This window comes from Pempheris klunzingeri, chromosome 13 (assembly GCF_042242105.1).
Source record: "Pempheris klunzingeri isolate RE-2024b chromosome 13, fPemKlu1.hap1, whole genome shotgun sequence".
In the NCBI taxonomy this organism is placed as follows: domain Eukaryota; kingdom Metazoa; phylum Chordata; class Actinopteri; order Acropomatiformes; family Pempheridae; genus Pempheris; species Pempheris klunzingeri.
In genome coordinates this window covers 18,003,144-18,023,105 of record NC_092024.1, presented here as the reverse complement: position 1 = coordinate 18,023,105, position 19,962 = coordinate 18,003,144, and the positions used below count along the sequence as shown (strand labels likewise).

General features: G+C 42.1%; 1 protein-coding gene across 1 annotated transcript; it reads left to right on the top strand.

Moving 5' to 3' along the window:
- The first annotated feature begins 9,889 nt into the window (after positions 1-9,889).
- Positions 9,890-13,421, top strand: cldn11a (claudin 11a). Its single transcript, XM_070842548.1, has 3 exons — positions 9,890-10,376; positions 10,605-10,769; positions 12,013-13,421. The coding sequence occupies exons 1-3, from the start codon at positions 10,151-10,153 to the stop codon at positions 12,279-12,281; spliced, it is 660 nt and encodes a 219-aa protein (XP_070698649.1). The 5' UTR covers positions 9,890-10,150; the 3' UTR covers positions 12,282-13,421.
- The last annotated feature ends 6,541 nt before the right edge of the window (positions 13,422-19,962 follow it).

The following is a 19,962-nucleotide window of genomic DNA, read 5'->3' as shown; positions in this document are numbered from 1 at the left end:
CTATCTTTCCTGGTGGGCTGATGTCAACCCCACTCTCATATGAGACGCTGTTTGTGTGACAAACGGCTCTGGGGCGTGCCAGCTACAGCAGATGAGGGGCAGAGGGAGGGATGCGGGCCATTTTAATATTAGGATGATGGAGACGCTGCTCTGGTTTTCCACTGAAGGGCCCTGAGCCAGATTGCTTCTTTAGAGAAATGAATTAAGCTCAATGTCCCCCCACAGGAGACAGGAAGTCTACAGAACTGAACAGAATGAGAACAAAACACACAGAGGTGCTGCTGTTCACACAGAAATGATTGATGAGATGCAAGATCAGGATTTCCTTTGGCAGAATTACTTTGGCCTGTCCTGAAATAACAGTATAACAGCTCTTTGCTGCATTGTTTGGTATTTGCCTTGAGCCTGGTCTATTTCACATAAGACCTGGCTAGTGTGTGTGTGTGTGTGTGTGTTCCTAATCTCTATTTATCCAGGAAAGGTTTACTCAGCACTTAGGCTCTTTTGCAGCAACACTTCACATCATATTTATAAAGCTAGTTAAAAAACATTCACATCTAGGCATTTTCAAGAACAATTAGTTATAAACTGTCAGCTACTGAACAGTTTTGATGAATCAAATAGAGACCAAGCACCAGATAAATGCTTCAGGACGTCTGGATAGCAGTTGTTATGGGAAAGGAGAGCATTTACTCTTTCATTTTTTCTGCCCATGCATTCAAGCTTGTCATGCCATCTCAAGCGGCTACTCTCCAAATACAAAGACATTCAAAATGTGACATTATTGCTGTCACTTCGGGACGGGCATGAAGGGAGCATGTTTTATTGGCTGGAACTTGGCGACAAAGCCATTCTGATCTTAAAGAGCGTGGAGGAAAAATTCATTAGGATTAAAAGGCCCAATCAGATGCTAATCAGCTGATCTTGGGCGACAAAATTGGGTCTTGTTTGCCTGCTACAGTTCAAGAAACACAAATAAGACAGGAGGGAAGAGGAAAAATCATCCATACATGCACATACTGTATGCGCATGCATGCAAAAACACACACGCACGCGTACAAAAAACAGCATACGAGGGCAGGTGTACTAGATGCCCCGCCATGGCTGACTGACTGGCTGACTGGCAAGGTCACACAGATTTTGGATGAGTATGCTGGGCATCACTGAACCCAGCACTGACAGGGGAAGAGGAGGATGCACGTGCACACTTGCAAACACACACATGCCTGTGGGGATCTTGCTCTCTCTCTATTGCACACACACATAAACACACTGAGTCACTTCTAGGCGCACACACAGAAACACACACACACAGAAATGCACAAGGGCAGAGAAGCCTCCATGATTAAATTGGTTTATTTAAGAGGGGGAAAGCGGGGTTGGCAGTCAGGGAGCAAAGGCAGATAGGGGGTAAATACATTTAAATGCATTTGTATGGTTAAGCATACATATGGAATGGGTTGGGGGGGGGGGGGTTAGCGAGAAACCAATAAATGCAAGTTTTTAAGGATAGAAGCGGGATAAAAGAGGCAGAGCAACATAAAGCAAAGCACCATGAGAAAGAATTGATAAGAAGGTGCAATGAAATAAATGTCTGCAAGTAATGTAACATACACAGCTGCATGTATACATGCAGAAATGTATAGGATTCATGTGTACATACTGTACTAAGGGCAACACACTAAAGTGCATTAACATGTACACGCAAGCAAACACACACACACACACACACACACACACACACAAACATACATGCATGGTAACAGTGACAGACAAGCTGATGGTTAAGACTGGAGCAGTTCCCAACTGCCTCTTTGACAGGCAGCTAAAGCGCATTAGCAGAAACAATGGAGCACTCAATCTCTTCCTCGTTCCCCGGAGATTCCCAGAGAGGGGTAGCGGGGTGAGAGGAAGGAGATTTAGCCTAATATACGTGGGGAGACTGGGGCTTTGGCATGACCCTATTTCCACGGGCCTGTCTGTCAGCTGGTAATTGAGGAATAGCAAGGTATGGGCCGGTGCCTGAGTCAGTGGATAAGTAATGATCTTCTTGGGTCACTGACCCCCGTCCATTATAGTTAATCTAATCGGAAAAATAAATAATGAAATTCACCTTGGAAATCCAGGAGCTGATCGGCACTCATGCCAAAGTGTCTGCACTCGTACTACACAGTGTCAATTGCTTGCTGCCTCCCTAAAAAAGGCAGCAAAAGCCAGTTGATTCCCACAGACCAGGCGCAGCTGTTTGAAGTGCCTGAATGACAAAGGTCTCTGTCTGCCAGCCTTCAAAGCACGAGTGGTTGGTTTTTCCCCCACATGGGAGCCACAGTTGTAAATTCTGAACACATCATCGACATGTTATCATCTTACAAAGTTGGTATTTTGAACTTGTTAGCTGCCTATTTACACATCCAGCAGACACTCACTGATGCACGCTTGACTGATACAAGTCTAATTATTTACTCTCGTTTTAGCTCTAAGAAATATCTAGCTTTTTAGTTATCAAATTCTCCACGATGGTGAGCAGTCTCAAACTGTGTCTGTTGTTTGGTGCAGGGTAAGTAGCGTACAGTGGCTTTATCGGAGCTTTTTGCTGAAAGCAGCTTCTTGCTGTGACTGAAAATGAAATTGATGAGAGCAGTGAGAGTGAACCAAACAGTTAAATTGTGGCCATAAAACCAATGAGCTGAACGATGCTGAAACGCTTCACAGAGCTGCGAGGAGCTGCAGAGTTGAATGATAATTCTTTCTCTTGAGCAATCACTTTCACATTACATAGTCACTTGACCATTGTTAATACAACAGTATTAATTACTGCAGTTTCCAAGCATTCTAACATTTAAGAAGATAATCCTGCACTTTACTTTCTGAGATGATATATATCTATGCATTGGACTAAGGAGCTGCAGTTCATGTTAAGCCTGGCTTAGAATAAAGAAAAGAGGCAGAAGGGGGCAGGTGACCCGGCTCTGCCCAAGATGCCCTCTAACACTGACGACTTTTGTCTAATCTCTTTCTCAGTGAACAAAAGCTGTGTGAGGTGGCTGCACAGCTTCTCAAAGTTTTGTTTTCACAGTTAAGGTTTGGTGCTAATAAGCCACAGAGAATACAACCAAAACGTTCGCTCACTGTATCTGGCCCACACTACACATAAGGATAAAATCATACATTTTTCTTTTTGCATTTGTGTTGAACTATCCCTTTAAATAATGTAATGTAATTCTATGGTCTACACATGGCCCAACTTCAACTCAGTCCAGTACTGCAGAGCCTCTCATCAAGATGATATACGACCCATGACACACATCTCTCTCTCCCTCTCCCTCTCCCTCTCTCTTTCCCTCTCACCCTCTCGCTCTCCTTCTCTTCCTGTATTAGATAATGCACAGCCCACAATGTAAAGAGCAATAGATTATTCTATTGCTGGTGACAACAGTGGGGGAAATGGGAAGGAGAGGAGGATTATAAAGAGCAGAATAATGAGGAGGCTAATTTAAGCAGTTTGAAAATGCAAGACAAAGAGAGTAAGAGAGCAAAACAGAGAGAGAGAGAGAGAGAGAAGGAGGGAGTTAAGGCTTAATGGAAATAAGTTGATGTAGTAAGGTGCCAGCTGTCAGAGAGCTTTAAAATATGTTTTAGAACATGTATTTTTGAAAACAAAATGCCCCTTTCCTAATCCACTCTCCTCACCCTAGCTACATACGTAAATCTCTTCTCAGCACTAATGAACTATTATGACAAATACCGAGAGCATATTTACTGTGTTGACAGAGGCTGCGCTCCTCAGTCCCACAGAGCCAGAATGAGTTATGTATCACCTTCTTTTTCACTCCTTTCTCCCTGCTTCTGTCTCCTTCCCCGTTTCGAGTTGTAACTCTCTTTCTCCCCCACTTAGCCATATGGGGACTGACACATGTATCTCTCATCTTCTCCCACAGAGCGACCGGGCTGTGCGGCTCTGTTATCTTCTGTGCAGTATATAGTTAGCAGAGCTTGTGGTGATGTATTGAGTGTAATGGCCAACAGCGTTTGTTGAGATTAATTGATACTAATGGCTAACACAGTTAGCGGTGAGTGATGGCTGCTACATCGCAGACACACTGGAGGATTAGACACAAATCAAGTTGCAACTGGGCTCCCAATGCAGCGGCACACTCTGTCTGTTCAGTCATCTGCGGTCTGAAAGGAAAGGGATGTGTGTGGGACCGTAAAGCAGCACTTTGGCCACTAGTTAGACGTGAGCTTTACTGGAGGGTTTTGTTCCAAACTGTGGCAACCACAGTCTGACAACCTAAACATTCAAACTGACTGACATTGAACTAGAGTTAACTGTAGGGCATTTGCTCCGTTACTTGTTCTAAACTAATCAGCACAGACAATTTGGAAAGTAAAAGCACAAAGGGCATTCTTCTTAAGAATGAAGATGTTGTGCAAAAGTTCAGACAAAAATCAACGACAAAGTGCATCATGCATGCAAAACAGATGGCCGATAGCTCAGATAGCAACAATACGACAGGTACTGATGTGAACAATGGATATGCATATTGCAAGAGAGGAGAGGATGTAAGTATAATCCATCTTAATCGTGTAAAATCCAGACAAGAGATGCATGTTAACAACCAGCCATAGAGCCAGGGATATAAAATAATTTTCAGCAATATAACTATGAAGCGACTTAAATTTGGTGGGATCTCTGAGCTGCAGTACATTTGCAGGTAAGCATTTTATTTACACTCACTTAGACTTGTCTTTCATGTGTGACAATGTCTGACATTCAAATGGAGAAATGTCAGCAAAAACTATGGCAAAATTCCTCTATTAAGCAGGCTTCAGTTTTGCCCCACAGAACTTCATCATTATATATTGAGAAGTTCTTTGTGAACTACATGCTCTCAAATAACCACCAGCACCCGCAAAGGTCCAACAGAGACCACCTCTGTGGAAAGAAAGAATCATAGCCTGCATGTTGAATTGATTTTCTTGTTTCAAATTATGAGAACACTGATCCAGAGTCTGTGTCAGGATATAGCAATTGCATGGAGACGTTTTTGAGAGTTTTTCCCTAAATGAGACACCAAAAGAACATGACATTCTACCTGCTTACTGAAACTTGACTAGATGATGCCATGTGCATTTTAGAATTAAACGGTGAATATATAGGTTTCTTTTTTCCCCCCCCCCCCTCACCAGATGGACTGTGAAGGGTTTTGACAGAATCCTCATTAGTTCAAGTCACGTCAATGTTGAACTGTAGCATAAACTGATCCTCCTCTCCTCGGCTTCTGCATCCTGTTAATCACAGAATGTGACTTGACAACTATTTGAAAAAGCACCCATCATTCCCCTCGGCCAGGATGACTCATCCAGTATGGCTGCCACTCCATCACAGTGGGCTGGCCTAAAAAGGTTCCCTTCTTCCTCCAATCACTTAATCATATCTCCTCGTCACCTCCCCACACATAACTCATTCTCTTCGACTGCACCCCCACCTCTGAACTGGACCACTAATCTTGCTTTGCCGAGACAAAGAGTGTTTCGTTGCTCCTCATTTCTTTCAATTGCCTGACTGACAGCTCTGACAGCATGAAGGGTAGGAGAAGAGTTACTCTGCCGTGCTTCCTCTCTCTCCTGCTCCACTATGCTTTAAACTTAATGCTGTGTTCAGATGCCCCATCCACACACTGACACACACAGTCTACGTGCACCTTCTCTCCCTCCCCAGGAGGGCTAAAATCCCATCATCCCTCTATGTCAGTCTCGCTGTTGCAATCCTCCCTCCATTAGCATAATATTCCCATTCCCTTGCCGCCTCACTCCTCCTGTATCAGACTAACTGCTCTGGGAATCATAGTGGGACATGCCCCACTCACGCTCAGTCTACTTCTTGTGACTTTCTCTTTAGTCGCTTTTCACCCTCATGCACACACACACACATTCTATCTATCTATCTATGAAGACCACTCTATTAGAGGGGTGAATGAGAGAGGTGGAAAGGAAACAGAGAGCTGTATGAATGAGATGCAGACTAATGATGGGAGAGATGAAGGGTAATACTGGCTGTTTGCATGGCTGACAAGCTCAAACCACTTACCCCAATGATCTATAGCGTGTTTGTGTCTCACTGCTTTTACCCCACACACAGACAACATCTCACTATGGGGCCGCAGATCCACAGGTCATCATACAATGTTGTCAGTTTTTTGCCTCTATTTGTGTTGTGTTTTTTTCTATTTTGTTGACACTCCACAGAAACCAAATGCATACATGAATAAATTGTAGACACAAGCCTGACATTCTGTAAAAGCGCAGCCATCTGCAATGACCACAAAAAGACAGATAATGATCCATGCTTGAGTCTCAGCTGGGAGCGGGACAGTGGAAGGGCTAGAGGGCTGACCATTGCAGTGTCAGGGGCTTGCAGATCATGTGTTAAAGCTCTCTAATTGCATAAAGTGCCCACAGCTGTCCATCGAAGCAACAGACCTGAGAAGAACTAATCTGCAGTTCAGAGCCACTTGTAGACCCTTTTTAAACATAGCAAAGCTACACTGGATGACTACCACTCAACATCTCCTGCAATGGATCCACACCACAAGCTACGAGTGATTATCTTCGATGGAACGTTATTTGTTTGTTTTTTACCTTTAAAAGCAGCTGCAGGAAATATCGAGCATGCATTAACAAAGAACATGTGCTGGCTCCAACTTTTGTTTTTCAGCAGCTTTTTGTCCTGCTGGTACATTGTAGTCTTTTTTCTTTCCTTACTTTTTTCCTACTCACTGCAGCTGGTTGAATTAAAAAACATATACGTATGCTGCCCACGTTAGATTTTGATAGGTAAGGTAAGGTAATTCTGTTGGGAAACATCACTGAAGTGAAAAATTGCAGGCTCGCCAAAGAAATTGCAATGACCTGAAAAAATGTGATAGCTACGTTAAGATGAATATTGCTTTTCTATATATCTGATTCTCATCCCTATTTATTTTTGTCTACACAACAAAACAGATATGAAAATACCATTTTTACCTGTTTAGATAGCCATAACACATCCCTGATCTGAATCACATGTAATAAGTAGGCGATTTGTTGATTTTCAACAGCAGTGGTTATGGCCCAATGGGAGCACATCTAAAACCACCTTCAGTATCTAATCCAAAAACAGAAAAGAAAGTTGTAGCACTTTTACTGGGCAGTGTAAACATCGCCTTATATATGACCAGACAAACAACAGGACACAAGAGCAATGGACTGAACATGAGAGGAAGAAGTAGGTCAAAGATGCCATTACAGTCAGCGACCTTGTGGAACTATCTGAGGCGTCTCCGTCTGTCTCTGCCTTCCTCTTAAACTGATTGCTATGCTGCTGCCACGTCACTAGACTGAGTGATGGAGGACTCACTTAACTCCATCCAGCAAGGACAGGGGGAAAGAAACACGTCCCACATGTACAATACCTGAATGTCAACTGTAGACCACTGCTGTTCTGTATCGCCCTCTGTTGGTAACTTGGAATACAAAAAAAGTGGTTCCAAAATTGAGATTTATGGGTCAGCAAATAACAGCAGTGAAAGCTCAAATTGTATTGTGATTTATCAGTTTTCTCTCTGGGTTCAACTAGATGTGCTCAACCATAACTTTTCTTCAGCAAGTGAAAGTACTACTTTGTGTAGTTTAGTTAGTTTTGATAAGCTACAGGACCATGAGCCGGTTAGCAGTGACTCCCAAACTCTTGCTTATGACCCTCGCTATCGAAACAAAATCTTATCTCTTCGTCATTACATATGTCCTCTGTTTGTGGCCACTTCAACAGGAAAGGAGGAAATTAAGAAAAAACAAACATAAAATCATTAATCATCATGTCAGATTAATCTTATGTCCCCAGGTAGGAAACCGCCATATGGCAAGACAGTAGACCAAACCAGCAGAATGCTGCTGTACATTCAAGGTCATCCATAGCTGCTGTGCGAAGTGCCCTAAACATGATTAATAGCCTGGACATGTGTGTCCATAGGAAGAATAACAGGCTCAGTTATACTTTTCACACTTTTTTGCTTTTTTTACCCACAAAAGTAAAAGAAACTCAAGATCAGACAGAACTTTATCAGACACATTCAGATAGTGAAACAAGTAAATTTACCTACTTTACTCTTGGTACAATTTTCAAAACTGTAGCTTCTAATTTAAGCTACATTTTACCATTTGCTCTACTACATTTTTATGGCGAATACTGTTCTTTTTACTCCATTACATTTATCAAACAACTATAGTTAGTACTTGGTGTGTAGATTAAGATTTTACATTAAAAAAATACAGTATATGATGACTTAAGAAACTTTGCTGAATTTGATAGTTCAACACAGACTTGGCCATATAGTTAAAGTTTCTTAATCAGTTAAGTACTGTTCCTTGAAAGAGCTATTGAATTAAAGAGCGGATCTAGGCTACAAAATGAAGTGAATTAACATGTCAGCATATACATTAGTGGAGCAGCATCACCCCTCCCTCCAGCCAAGCTCTTATGTTCAAATCAATAATAACCTGTTTTTCTGTTGACGGACATTTGCAGCCTGCGCATACAGCTGATCATCAATTGATAAACACATAGTACAGCCTCTTAAGAATGAACCAGAAAAGAGCCCCAAAAACTCACAAAAATTAGCAGTAATAGATGGAAACAAAGTGATGGAAACCTCAGAGGGAGCAACAAGCAATATTAGGCTACAGAAATGTGATGACCTGCAACTTCAGCAGCAGAATAAAGCATCACACAGAACAAAGCATCACACACAGGCAGCCCACACAGAGATGTAAAGATAATATTGACTGAGAAGCAGCTATGGCACAGGCACACACACACACACACACACAAAAGCAAAGCCTGCACTGCTATGTTTCTGGACAATGCAGTGCTTAATACAGTGAATGAATATTTGATTTTGGTGTCTGGTCATTTACATGACTCATCTTCCCCCCCAGGAATTATTCAGACACATTTGCAACCAACAAACAAATCATTCCGGCATGTTAACACACCATCTCCTAACAGCACAATACATCATCATCAAACATAAACAGCACAAACATCTCACAAACAACGCTGGGGAGATATCCCAAAATGGAAAAACAACGAATACACTAGTAGACAAACACAGGCCCCTGAGCACAAGGCACCACACACACACACACACATCCAAAAGTGTCAAAACCACATTAGCACCATGCTTCCGTGCCAAACACTGGACAAATTACACTAAACGGCGAGTGTGATGTTGTACTCACCTTTCTGGATGCCACTCAGTGAGCCTTGTCCACATTTCGCTCCACTTTCCACTTTTCTTCTCACTGACTTATGAAGCACAATATAACCAGTCCACGCAGTTCACCTCAGATCCAGAGCTGGATGAGCGCCCTGCAGCCACAACTGTGCCAGATATTCTTTATACAAACTCACGCTTCACTTTAGGAAGAAATTCCCAAGCAAACGTAGACATATCGCACGGAAATGTAGTTTTAGCTTGCACCTGTGGCCCAAGGTCTAGGGTGTGTTTAATGCAGGTCACGTGGCATGCTCACCGGTGGGGGGTGGGGGGCCTTAAATGAGTGATCTCTGCTGGTGAAGATGGCCACGGATGACACTCAAGATACGAACTACAATGTAGCCAGTAGATGGCAGCAGATCTCTTGTTACATAGTATCTGAGCTCCCAGTCAATACTGCACAGGCTTCATTCTGTCTGCGGATGAAGGGGCAGTGCGCACCTACTTTTTCTACAGGCGATAAAAATGGGCTGTGATTCCCCCCCTTGTTTAAAGCTTTCTTTTTTCCTGTGTCCAAGTTTCTGGTTGGTTGTCCGTTTTAAAGTAGTTTTTCCTTCACTGGACTCCCCCTATAAAACCTATAATGCAGTGAAAGCTTCATTCTTTGGAGGCGCGCCACACAACTCAGTTGATGGAATTACTGAATTGCGAGGGGAAAGTAAACTTTAACAGTGGATTAACTTGTACGGTGGAATATCAGTTCTTAGGTTAGAGACGACTTGTCTTCACCCCACATTTTGGTTCATTTTGTTAAACTCTACAACTTTAGTTTTAAGTTGTTTTTTCTAAGTTTCTGAACCCAGAACAAGTGGTCTTTACGCACAATTTGCGCCATGGCGAACTCGTGTCTTCAATTAAGCGGCTTTCTCGTCAGCTGCCTCGGCTGGCTGGGCATCGTGATCGCGACAGCCACCAATGACTGGGTGAATATGTGCAAATATGGTCTGAACACCTGCAAGAAGATGGATGAGCTGGAGACCAGGGGACCCTGGGCGGAATGTGTCATCTCCACAGGACTCTACCACTGCGTCTACCTAACGCAGATCCTGGACCTGCCAGGTAGATACCGTTCTGTGTACATCCCAGGTGTCTAAATGAATACAACAACGGTGGTTGCACTCATTTAGATACATTTAGGTTTCTTTTTTCTTATCGTATCTTACATTATGAAATTCATTTACAGTGTTATTTCCACCACTTCTCCTTAACTCTGATACAGAGTTTGCTTTTTTCCCTTTTTTTGGCAGTAATTTATTCCCATTTGTGTTTTCATATGTGTTTCTATAGCCTACATCCAGACAACACGTGCCCTGATGATCACAGGTTCTATACTGGGTCTCCCAGCAGTGGGAATGATCCTCATGTCCATGCCCTGCATCAGCCTTGGCAATGAACCCCAGGGCTCCAAGAACAAACGCACCGTCCTGGGAGGAGTGCTTATACTCATAGTTGGTAAGAGTCTCGCCCTTATTTTTGTTCATGCAATGCAACTAGAATGAATTAGTGGACAAAGTGGCTGAGTGTCGTGGTCACACGAACGTTTCGTGTAAGCAGAAATCCAGAGTGGGGTAAACTGTTTTTTTCGTGCTCACATGTACACACCAAGATCCCTCACAATCTTCCAGAGTATGACCTCTTTTAACCCGACCTCAAATGCTTACAGGGTGTTGAGAGCAGAGGATGTTGAATATGACCGTCTTCCTCCCTGGGGTGCGCACATTTGCACACACACACACACACACACTCATATGTTCCTGTTGCACCAAACCCTCCCCCCCAGACTCCATCACATTCCTCTCCTCCACCTACTCTCATCCACACCCTGCCTTTGTCCTCAACCACATGGAAACTCACTCCCTCAAATGCCCAGTTTACTGTGCTTATAAATATTTGACTGGTGCTGCGGCATTTTCCAACGCCTGTGCCTCTCAAATGAAATTTCAGCACCTGTGTCCATTGTTTGCCTTTTCCACTGCTTCCACTGTCTTTCATTGGAAATTAACTAACCCAACATGTGCCATGTATCCCTGAGTCCCAAACATCATCATTACATCCATACAAAAAAGTAGAGCCCTGACTTAGTGAGCAGATTTTCTGTTTTTTTTTTGTGAATTTGCTTTCTTGTTGCAGAATAAAAATCCACTCATCATATTGCCACCACAGTGGCAGCAAAAGCAGCTAAGCAACAATTAGTCCAATGAGTCCTACTTTAATTATTTTGTCCTCAAATTTTATTGGTGTTAAAATTATTTAATACATTTATGCTACATTAGCCTTAGCCATCTCTGTAGTTCAAAGATAAGCATTAAAATGCGAAATATTTCTTCCATCTATCCATTATCTTTCTTATCAGATCTTTTTGGGGGGTATAGGCTTGTACAGCTACTCAGACTGTGTACTCCTACAATGCTCATTCAGAATTTTCACTTTCAACTGCACCATGTTAATTACACTTTATTCAAGTTTGAATTTATAGGTTTTTAATTTAGCTTGCCTTCGTTTGCACCATTTTGCACATCCAGTTTTATTAGGTTCATGTCACTTGTGATTCAAAGCTAATACAAAATGTTTGTGTGTATTTGTTGCAATCAGCAGTACCGTTTGGCCTTCCCACTTTAATTACACACTGTATGTGTATATGTTGTGTTGTGAGGTGCCATGTATTATAACAATTTTTCTGTCTGTTTCTCCTCAGCACTGTGTGGTATGGTGTCCACGGTCTGGTTTCCCATCGGCGCTCACCAGCAGCTCGGCCTCATGTCATTCGGCTTCTCCCTATACACTGGATGGATGGGCACTATTTTCTCCCTGCTGGGCGGATCCATTCTTACCTGTTGCTCCTCAGATTCCTCCTCCTCATCCCGCTCCTACCAAGACAACAACCGTTTCTATTACTCCAAACAAGGAGGTGGCAACCCGCCAGCAGCCCCCGCCGCCAATCACGCCAAGAGCGCCCACGTCTAAGCGGGGAAGAGATTCTGAATCCCAAGTGGATGTGTAGGAGACTGTAGTTTGAATATAGGGACATATACGCGAGCACACACACCCCAACACACATGTACACACATGATCACAGTTACAAACCTATACTGGAAGAGAAAGACACACTGATTCATAAATTCCTGAATGAGCACACAAGCATACATAAAAGAGACGTACAAACATCCAAACACACAAAGGCTGTTTTTGTTGGAGCTCCTTTTTTTTCGCAGATGGATTGTTTTTGTACCACAGAGCTCATCTTCCAGCCTCCTCATGTCAGGCGTGGTGTGGACTCACCCTGTTGTTACATAAGATCCTTAGTGTGTGCCTGCACAGCAGCCTGAGGTCCTAATCACCTGAGGCCTTGTGGACTGAAGCATTGATCTTCTATATTACGTCTATTTTTCTATTTGGATACAAATTATCTTGTGAAAGATTATGTTTTTTAAAGTCATATGATATGATCTGTTGTTCTGATAAGAGCAGGGCATGACAGTATTATGCTTGGAACTAAATGTGTTCATTAACATTGTTTATGTACATTGATTTTTCTTTTACAGTATTGTACAACTCTCTAATGAATTTGCCTCTTAAGTATTAAGCATAGCATTGCATGATTACTGTAGAATGGTGGGAACACACATTTAGCCAGCAGTGTTACAGTCTGTGTAAGAGTCTTGGTACAATATGTGTACTACTCAGCAAAAATAACATATTACAGAGTAACTCCATCAGCTTATAGTAATATTTCATAATCCAAAACTTTTAATGTCACTATCCTGCTTCTTTGTTTAATTTGAATAACAACTGTGTGGCAGAAAAGCAGCTTTTCTTGTAACTATGGAATTATATATTTTCATTAAACATCTTAGTCAGCCTTTCTCAATAGGGTAGCTCTTAAATAGGTCTGTTGCTAAAAATATGTTTTACTAGAGTGCACAAAAAATATGAAGTATTATGTAGATTAGCTCGTCTTGAAGGAATGTGATGACTTGAATTTTCTCTAAAGTGCTCTGAACACAGATGGAACCTGATATTTCTAAATCAGATCCACGCAGAAGCAACATTAGCTCGTTATTTATTTTTTTTCACTGATGTGCTATTGTTTGATTTTTAATAATAAAGGCAAAAAAAAGAAAGAACGCAAACTGCCTTCGTTTGAGGTCTGTCCCTCTGTGTTTATAAGATGTTTTCATCCCACATCCCTTTCTTTCCTCTATCTGGATGTTTAGTTTAAATTTGACACAAGCGAACACGACAGACATGAAGCAGACGTTGTATGTAGACGTTGCGTGTGATATACGGTAATCACTGCCCTGGAACAAGCTGAAGGTGACGCAGTTTGTTGTAGACTGACTTCCGTGAGTCTGAGTGCGTTATATGTATCAGCATTTGTGTGAATGTAGGCTAAGGACAACGAGAAACATGAATTTTCACAGATGTATCATATCTGTAAAGTGACTAAGTGACCTTGAGTTAAGCCTGCACAGAAGAGCCTGTCCCTGAAGACACTCGCACACTGTACCGGCCCTCCCTGCCGACCACACATGCGCGCGCGCACACACACACACACACACACACACACACACACACACACACACACACACACACACACACACACACACACACACACACACACACGCACACGCACACAGGAACGATTGTGCCCAGTGGCTGATTGTGTGCTCCTCTGTCCATATCAAGGTCACAGAGTCATATCATTGCTATTACATGATACTTCTGAAACAATATGTGCTATCTCATCGTCCCCAGCTTATCTTCACACACACGCAGACACACCATCTGTCCTAGTTGCACACTGATTTCCACTCAGTTACTGTATTTCTACACATCATTCTGTCACTTCATAGTACATGTCTGTGTCTTTCCTGGCATGTGTGCAGGTGTGTGTGTGTGTGTGTGTGTGTGTGTGTGTGTGTGTGATCTTTTCAATGTGTGTATTCCCTGAAATGTGATGTTGTTCAGGCATAGAGCCATCCAGTCCACAGGAGGCTAGTGGGAGGGTTGTGGGCATCCAAGCTGTCCTGTACAGCTGAAAAAGACTGGTACTGATGGTGGGAGTGTATGCTATGCCGCAATGTTGCTTTCTAAAGTTGCCATCTATCAACAAAACTTTGTTGTTGGTTGAAAGAATCTTTGAACAGAGGATGACATTTTTAAAGAGAACCTGCTCACTATCATTCACCGACACCATAACTCTGTGATATTCGATCCTTTTCAGCAATTATTTCTGATCGCATATTTATTCTACTTTTCTTTGTGTATCCACGGTCCATCAACCTGGCTTGTCTATTTCTGCTTCAGTTCAAATTTCCAATTAATTTCCCAGAATGCCATTCAGCATGAATGTTTTTTTCTTCCGCTGTGTATTTCTATGTAGGTGGAGAGAGATAGCAATTATGTTAGAGCAATACAGTAAGTTTTTACAGTTGAGAGAGGGTGAGAGTCGAGCCTTTGATCAAAACGCTGTGTGTCTTTTGGCGGAGTTGCGTTCTGGTTTATTGAAGCTACACTGCTGGTGGAGGAATTGGTATTTCTGCCTCTGTGGGTTTCACACAGTTTGATTGTTGATCATTGCTGCATTGCCAAGAGCCAAAAGAAACCCCTGTTGTTTGATTCTGAGGGAGAGACACTAAAACTTGCTTGAACCTCCAGTTAGCACCATTGTAACTGCGCTGCATGTATGTCAAAGTGATGTAATACTATCTGTGGGAGAATTGGCCTACAGGCTGTTTGACCAGTTAATAACAAAATGGACCAAGAAAGGTTAATAGCACAACTTGTTGCTTTTGTTTAAAGGCCTGGCCGAGCCTGATGGTGACACAGCAAACTTAAAGGTCCCCTGTGGAGTTTTCTTGTAAGCAAAGTTTCTGTTAACATTCAGCATTATCAAGACACACTGAATACATCTCCTACCTTATAAATTATTCGCAAAGCCAATTTTTCTGTAACATTTGAAACATGCATAATTTACTTCCATGTGTACTGGCTTGAAGTCTTCGTGTTCACTGCCTTTGTTGGCACAGATTGGTCTTTCTTGACCTACTGCCACAAGATGATCAGTGGAATGGTGTGAAACCGCTGCCTGTTATGTGTATTGCATCACCTGCATGCATGTGCATACTCCTGAAGGAGAAACAACAAAATGGGGACCCACAGATTAAAACATTGTTCCATAGCAGTAATAGTGGTCAAAAACTCCAATGGGAACCTTTAACGTGTGCGTCATTGCAAAATTGTGGTGCTACAAGTTTGGTGACTATTTGCATGGCTATTTCAGAAACTATGAACTTGGCAAGTTTACCACTAACATGCTAGCCAGCTAAGAACATGCTTTGGCTTTTTAGTAACATGGGTTTCCGACCCAACTAACTCGGCAAGCTAGCTAGCTCAGTCACCAACCAAACAGGGTGATTTATAAGTGGACGATGCAACGCAACTAGAGGGCTACTGATAACACTGTTACTGCTATTAGTAAAATGTGTGATTTAGTTGGTCAAAATTCATGAAAGCTATTACTTTGCTCCAGCAAGCATATCTGCTGCTAGTTAGCAGCAATTCCAGTGAAGAATTTGGTTGTATTAAATATTGCAGTGCCAGGATCTCAAGAGCTTAAGAGGGAATTTTTGGATAGCAGATCAGCCAAAAATGGACGTGAACCATTTTTCTTTTAGGAGGTCCTTCCATCTTTGCATCCACACTTAAAGCCACACAGCACAGCATAATTCTGTACAATTGTAGATATCCTTTGCAAATGCGTAAATGTGACAGAATTTTATAACATTCATTATAATATCAAGAACAGGAAACCTTAAAAAAAAAACAAGCAAGCCTCTTTTTGGTATTTGCAATAAATAACTTTCATTGTTGCATGGAAGCAATATCAACAACTCAGCAAAAACAGTGCACCCAGGAGCAAAAGAACCACACGTAATGGAAGAAACCATTAAAAAATGAACATAAAAAACAACTACATTATACAGCTTTGTGCCAAAAATTTACAGAAGAGAAAAGGAATATCTAGTTGTCGCAAGAGAAGCCAATCTCAACAAGTCCGACACACACTGACTGGACACTTGGCCACAGCGAACACAGAGCACAGGAAGAACATGGCACACCTTCCCCGAGACAAAATAAACAAATAGTGACTGGCTTTAAAAGCAATAGTGGCAATATTTGATTATGCTTGTAGTTTACCCATTATAGAACTGTATTAAAATAGTTTCTGCATGTTCTCCGAAGTTCTCCTCCTAAACCTTCTACGGTCCTAATGACATCTAGAGCAACCATTTCAAAATCCCTCAAAGGAAAGGATTGAGGTTTATAAATGAGCATTCTAGAGAGACTACGGTTGTTAAAAATATAGTTTTAGCAGTTTCTCCCATGCCTCCTTGTGATTAAAGAAAAACACAGAAAGTGAAGGCTGAAAACTCCACCCAGCTCTCTTACACACACCTAACCGAGGAGGACCTGTGGACGGGAGACAGCTGTAGAAAAATACTTTTCTTTAAGTTCATTTCTCCGTCAGTGTTGTACTTTTTCACTGCGTCTTGTCCACACTGGACAAATGAATCTACTGTAGTCAATGGAGTCTAGACTAATACTTTCAATCTCTCAGTGAAATACTTTGCAACTAGGATTTTAAAAATGATAATTGCACTGTTGACTGTAGAGTCAGTGTGAGGAAAAAAAAAGAAATCTGTCTTCTTGTGGTAAACTGACTGTAGCAGCTTATTTGCAGAACCCCCCCCCCAAGACAAAAATCTTGTTATATCTTGTATTGTGTTCACTTTGAAGAAACTAGTCTCCTGTATGTGAAAAGTAAACAAACATTGTGAACTTTGGCTTGCAGAGGCTGTGGTTGAGAAGAAAGGTAGGAAGTAGGCATACTGTAAGTAGTTGAGGGAGAATGTGAGAAAAGTCATCCCCACACCTTTTGTGTTTGCTACATGTTCAACTCCCTTTTCAAACAGAGCCCTGGTTCCCATACCTGGCTGAGGGGATTAATGTATCAGTTTAGAAATATAGGAGAGAATAGGTGAAGATTAGAATTGGATCCGGCAAGTAATCTTCTTTTAGCACACAGAATTCGTTTCTCATTTAAAGTAATATTGAGTTGTAAAGTATAAGAAGGGTTTCGCTTTGAATTTGAATAGAAATCATAAGTGTGTGCAATGAATGCAATACCTTTCAGTTCAATTCACTGGTATGGATCTTGAGCAGTGATGCTTTTGAAGCTGATTCACTTGTAATACACCTGTTAAATCCTCTCAGAGCACACAGGCCAGCGTTACCAGGTATAAGAACTAAGCCTGCGTTTGGTTTGGTTTCGTGTTCTATTATGTCTCGTTGCGATCAGTCACCACATGCAAGTACAACATTTACAGTCTGGGCCTCGTGCATGAGAGCATGCTACACATTCACCAGACGGTCACATTGAGGCGCAGGAGTGGACCATAAACGCACAGACACGCACACACATACTGTACATGCACTCGCGCACTCGTATGCATACACACAGAGCAGATAATATAGTAAATTGACTGTACAGTTCAGTGTCAGAGGCATGGCAACGCCTGAATTTGCCGTCTTGTTTTGGCTGGGCTATGAATGCAAAGCGGCTGGATTCTTTTGGCTGAGGTGGGGTGGTGGTGATGGTGGTGGGGGTGGGGGGGTCTGGATTGGGAAGGTATTTTGGATGAATTCATGTTTGGATGTGTGCGGGATATAGTGTGCAAATGTTTCAGGATGTGCTGTTTTTTTCCAACCCTATCACCAGACAAAACCTTGATATTGGACAATTCTGCAAAACCTCAGATCACGTTCAATACCTACAACTTTAATGGGGAAATACAAAATTAATATTTTACTCTAAATGTAGGCAAACTGAGTTTAGAAATACTGGAATCAAATAAAAAAAATACACAGAATGTGCAACTATTAATTATAACTCCCCGCAGGTCACTATACCACCCAGATTTCCAGAGGACATGCTCTTAATGGAGGCCATGGTTGGTCTTTGATGGATACTCAAGTCTTTGCATTAACGTCAGATGGGCCACACCCATCCACCTCCCCGCCCTCAATACCCTTACGTGTCACTACACCACAGAAAGGGCACCTGCATTGGAAAGCTGCAGAATCGTCCAATATGATTGCAATTTCTGCAGATACTGGGCCGTTTTTCAGGTTGGGTATCACAGTCTTTTCACAGGTTGTGACCATAGGGCCTATAACTATATGAACTTTTTTTGGCTGTGGATGGAAGTGAAGGAGCAGAGGTAGGGTGGGGGTTTAGCGTGGCATCCTTAGATTTAGTGCATTAGACAAATAAGGCTTCCCTGGAAGGGAGAGATGCAGCAACAGGGGGCAAGAAGAAAAGGTACAAGGAGAACAATAAGGGCATACAGCAGCAGCTATTGTAGAAGTGCCCCCACCCTCAACATAATTTGCTATTTGGTGTTTGCCAAAATCCCTTACAGTGCCATGAGTGCATACATTCTTAGTATGGAATCAAACCCCTAACCTTGGCAGCAGTAGCTTACACGTCCTACACCCTGAACTCAGCAGGACCATGATTTGATTTGATTGATTTTCACAATATCCCTTCGCGGTGCAACAATAGTGTAGGTAACATGTAAAGAGTGGGACTTCAACACTAGCTACATGCATGAAAAACTGAGGTACAGACAACAGACCACTCTGGGCCTGGGTTGGAGCAGAACCTCTGGGACAGGAGTAAATACTCCGCTGGCAAATCAGAAGAGCGATAGCAGACACACTGAGGTGAAACAGGAGTTAATGGATTGTCAGGTCACGATTGCTGTTTCAAATCCTGACTGAAAACCAATCGCGGCTCCATCACTTGGGACTAAGAGTGGCAACTCCCCTCTGACATGGCCCGATGAATATCAAAAGCAGGGTGAGGGTGGCAAATAGATGAAGGAAGAGTTGGGCTGGAAGAGCAAAGGAGTGGTGGAAGAAGAGGATAAAAACATCCAAAAATCTAGAGCAAGAGGGAGGGTGTAAAAAGCAAAGCAGGGGAGGAGAAAGGGAGAGAGTTGGAAGAGGAGGGATTAGATTTCAGCTCACTCATTTTAAAAGTAAAACTAAAAATTTATTTACAACATAATCCTTCTCTGTTAGGGACTGTACCACAATTGGCATAGAGAAGGGGGTTAAAACACCTTTCTCTCTTTAAAATAAAAGGATACTCCAACTCGATTCATCATTAATAACCTTAATAAGGAAATTGAAATAAAATATAAAGACCATCACCCACTCTCCAAAGTCACTCAAACTAACACCCTTCCAGGAAAAAAACAACAAAAAAAACAAAAATACTGCTTATCTGACTCTTTCCTCAAAAATATTTTTTTACAGTCCCCATTTTTGTTTTCTAGGAGAAAAGATACAAGCTATGGAGGTAAATCCATTGCCTGAATCGAATGAACTGAAAATTAATTCCTTCCCAACCGCGGTAAACAGCAAGAAATGCACCGACGGAGAAAGAGAAGCACTGAACAGAAAATATGACATTCATCACAATAAACCATGCAGGCTGTCAATTAGGATTCAACCTGTTCTCTCTCTCTCTGTTACACCCTCTACTTCTGCGTCTTTTTAGGTTCACCGATGAGCT

What these genes read in the sequence shown, in the direction of transcription:
- cldn11a (XM_070842548.1), top strand. Translation starts at nt 10,151, where the DNA reads ATGGCGAACTCGTGTCTTCAATTAAGCGGCTTTCTCGTCAGCTGCCTC. An exon ending in GCAGATCCTGGACCTGCCAG is followed by an intron (nt 10,377 to 10,604) that starts GTAGATACCGTT and finishes GTGTTTCTATAG; the next exon opens with CCTACATCCAGACAACACGT. An exon ending in AGTGCTTATACTCATAGTTG is followed by an intron (nt 10,770 to 12,012) that starts GTAAGAGTCTCG and finishes GTTTCTCCTCAG; the next exon opens with CACTGTGTGGTATGGTGTCC.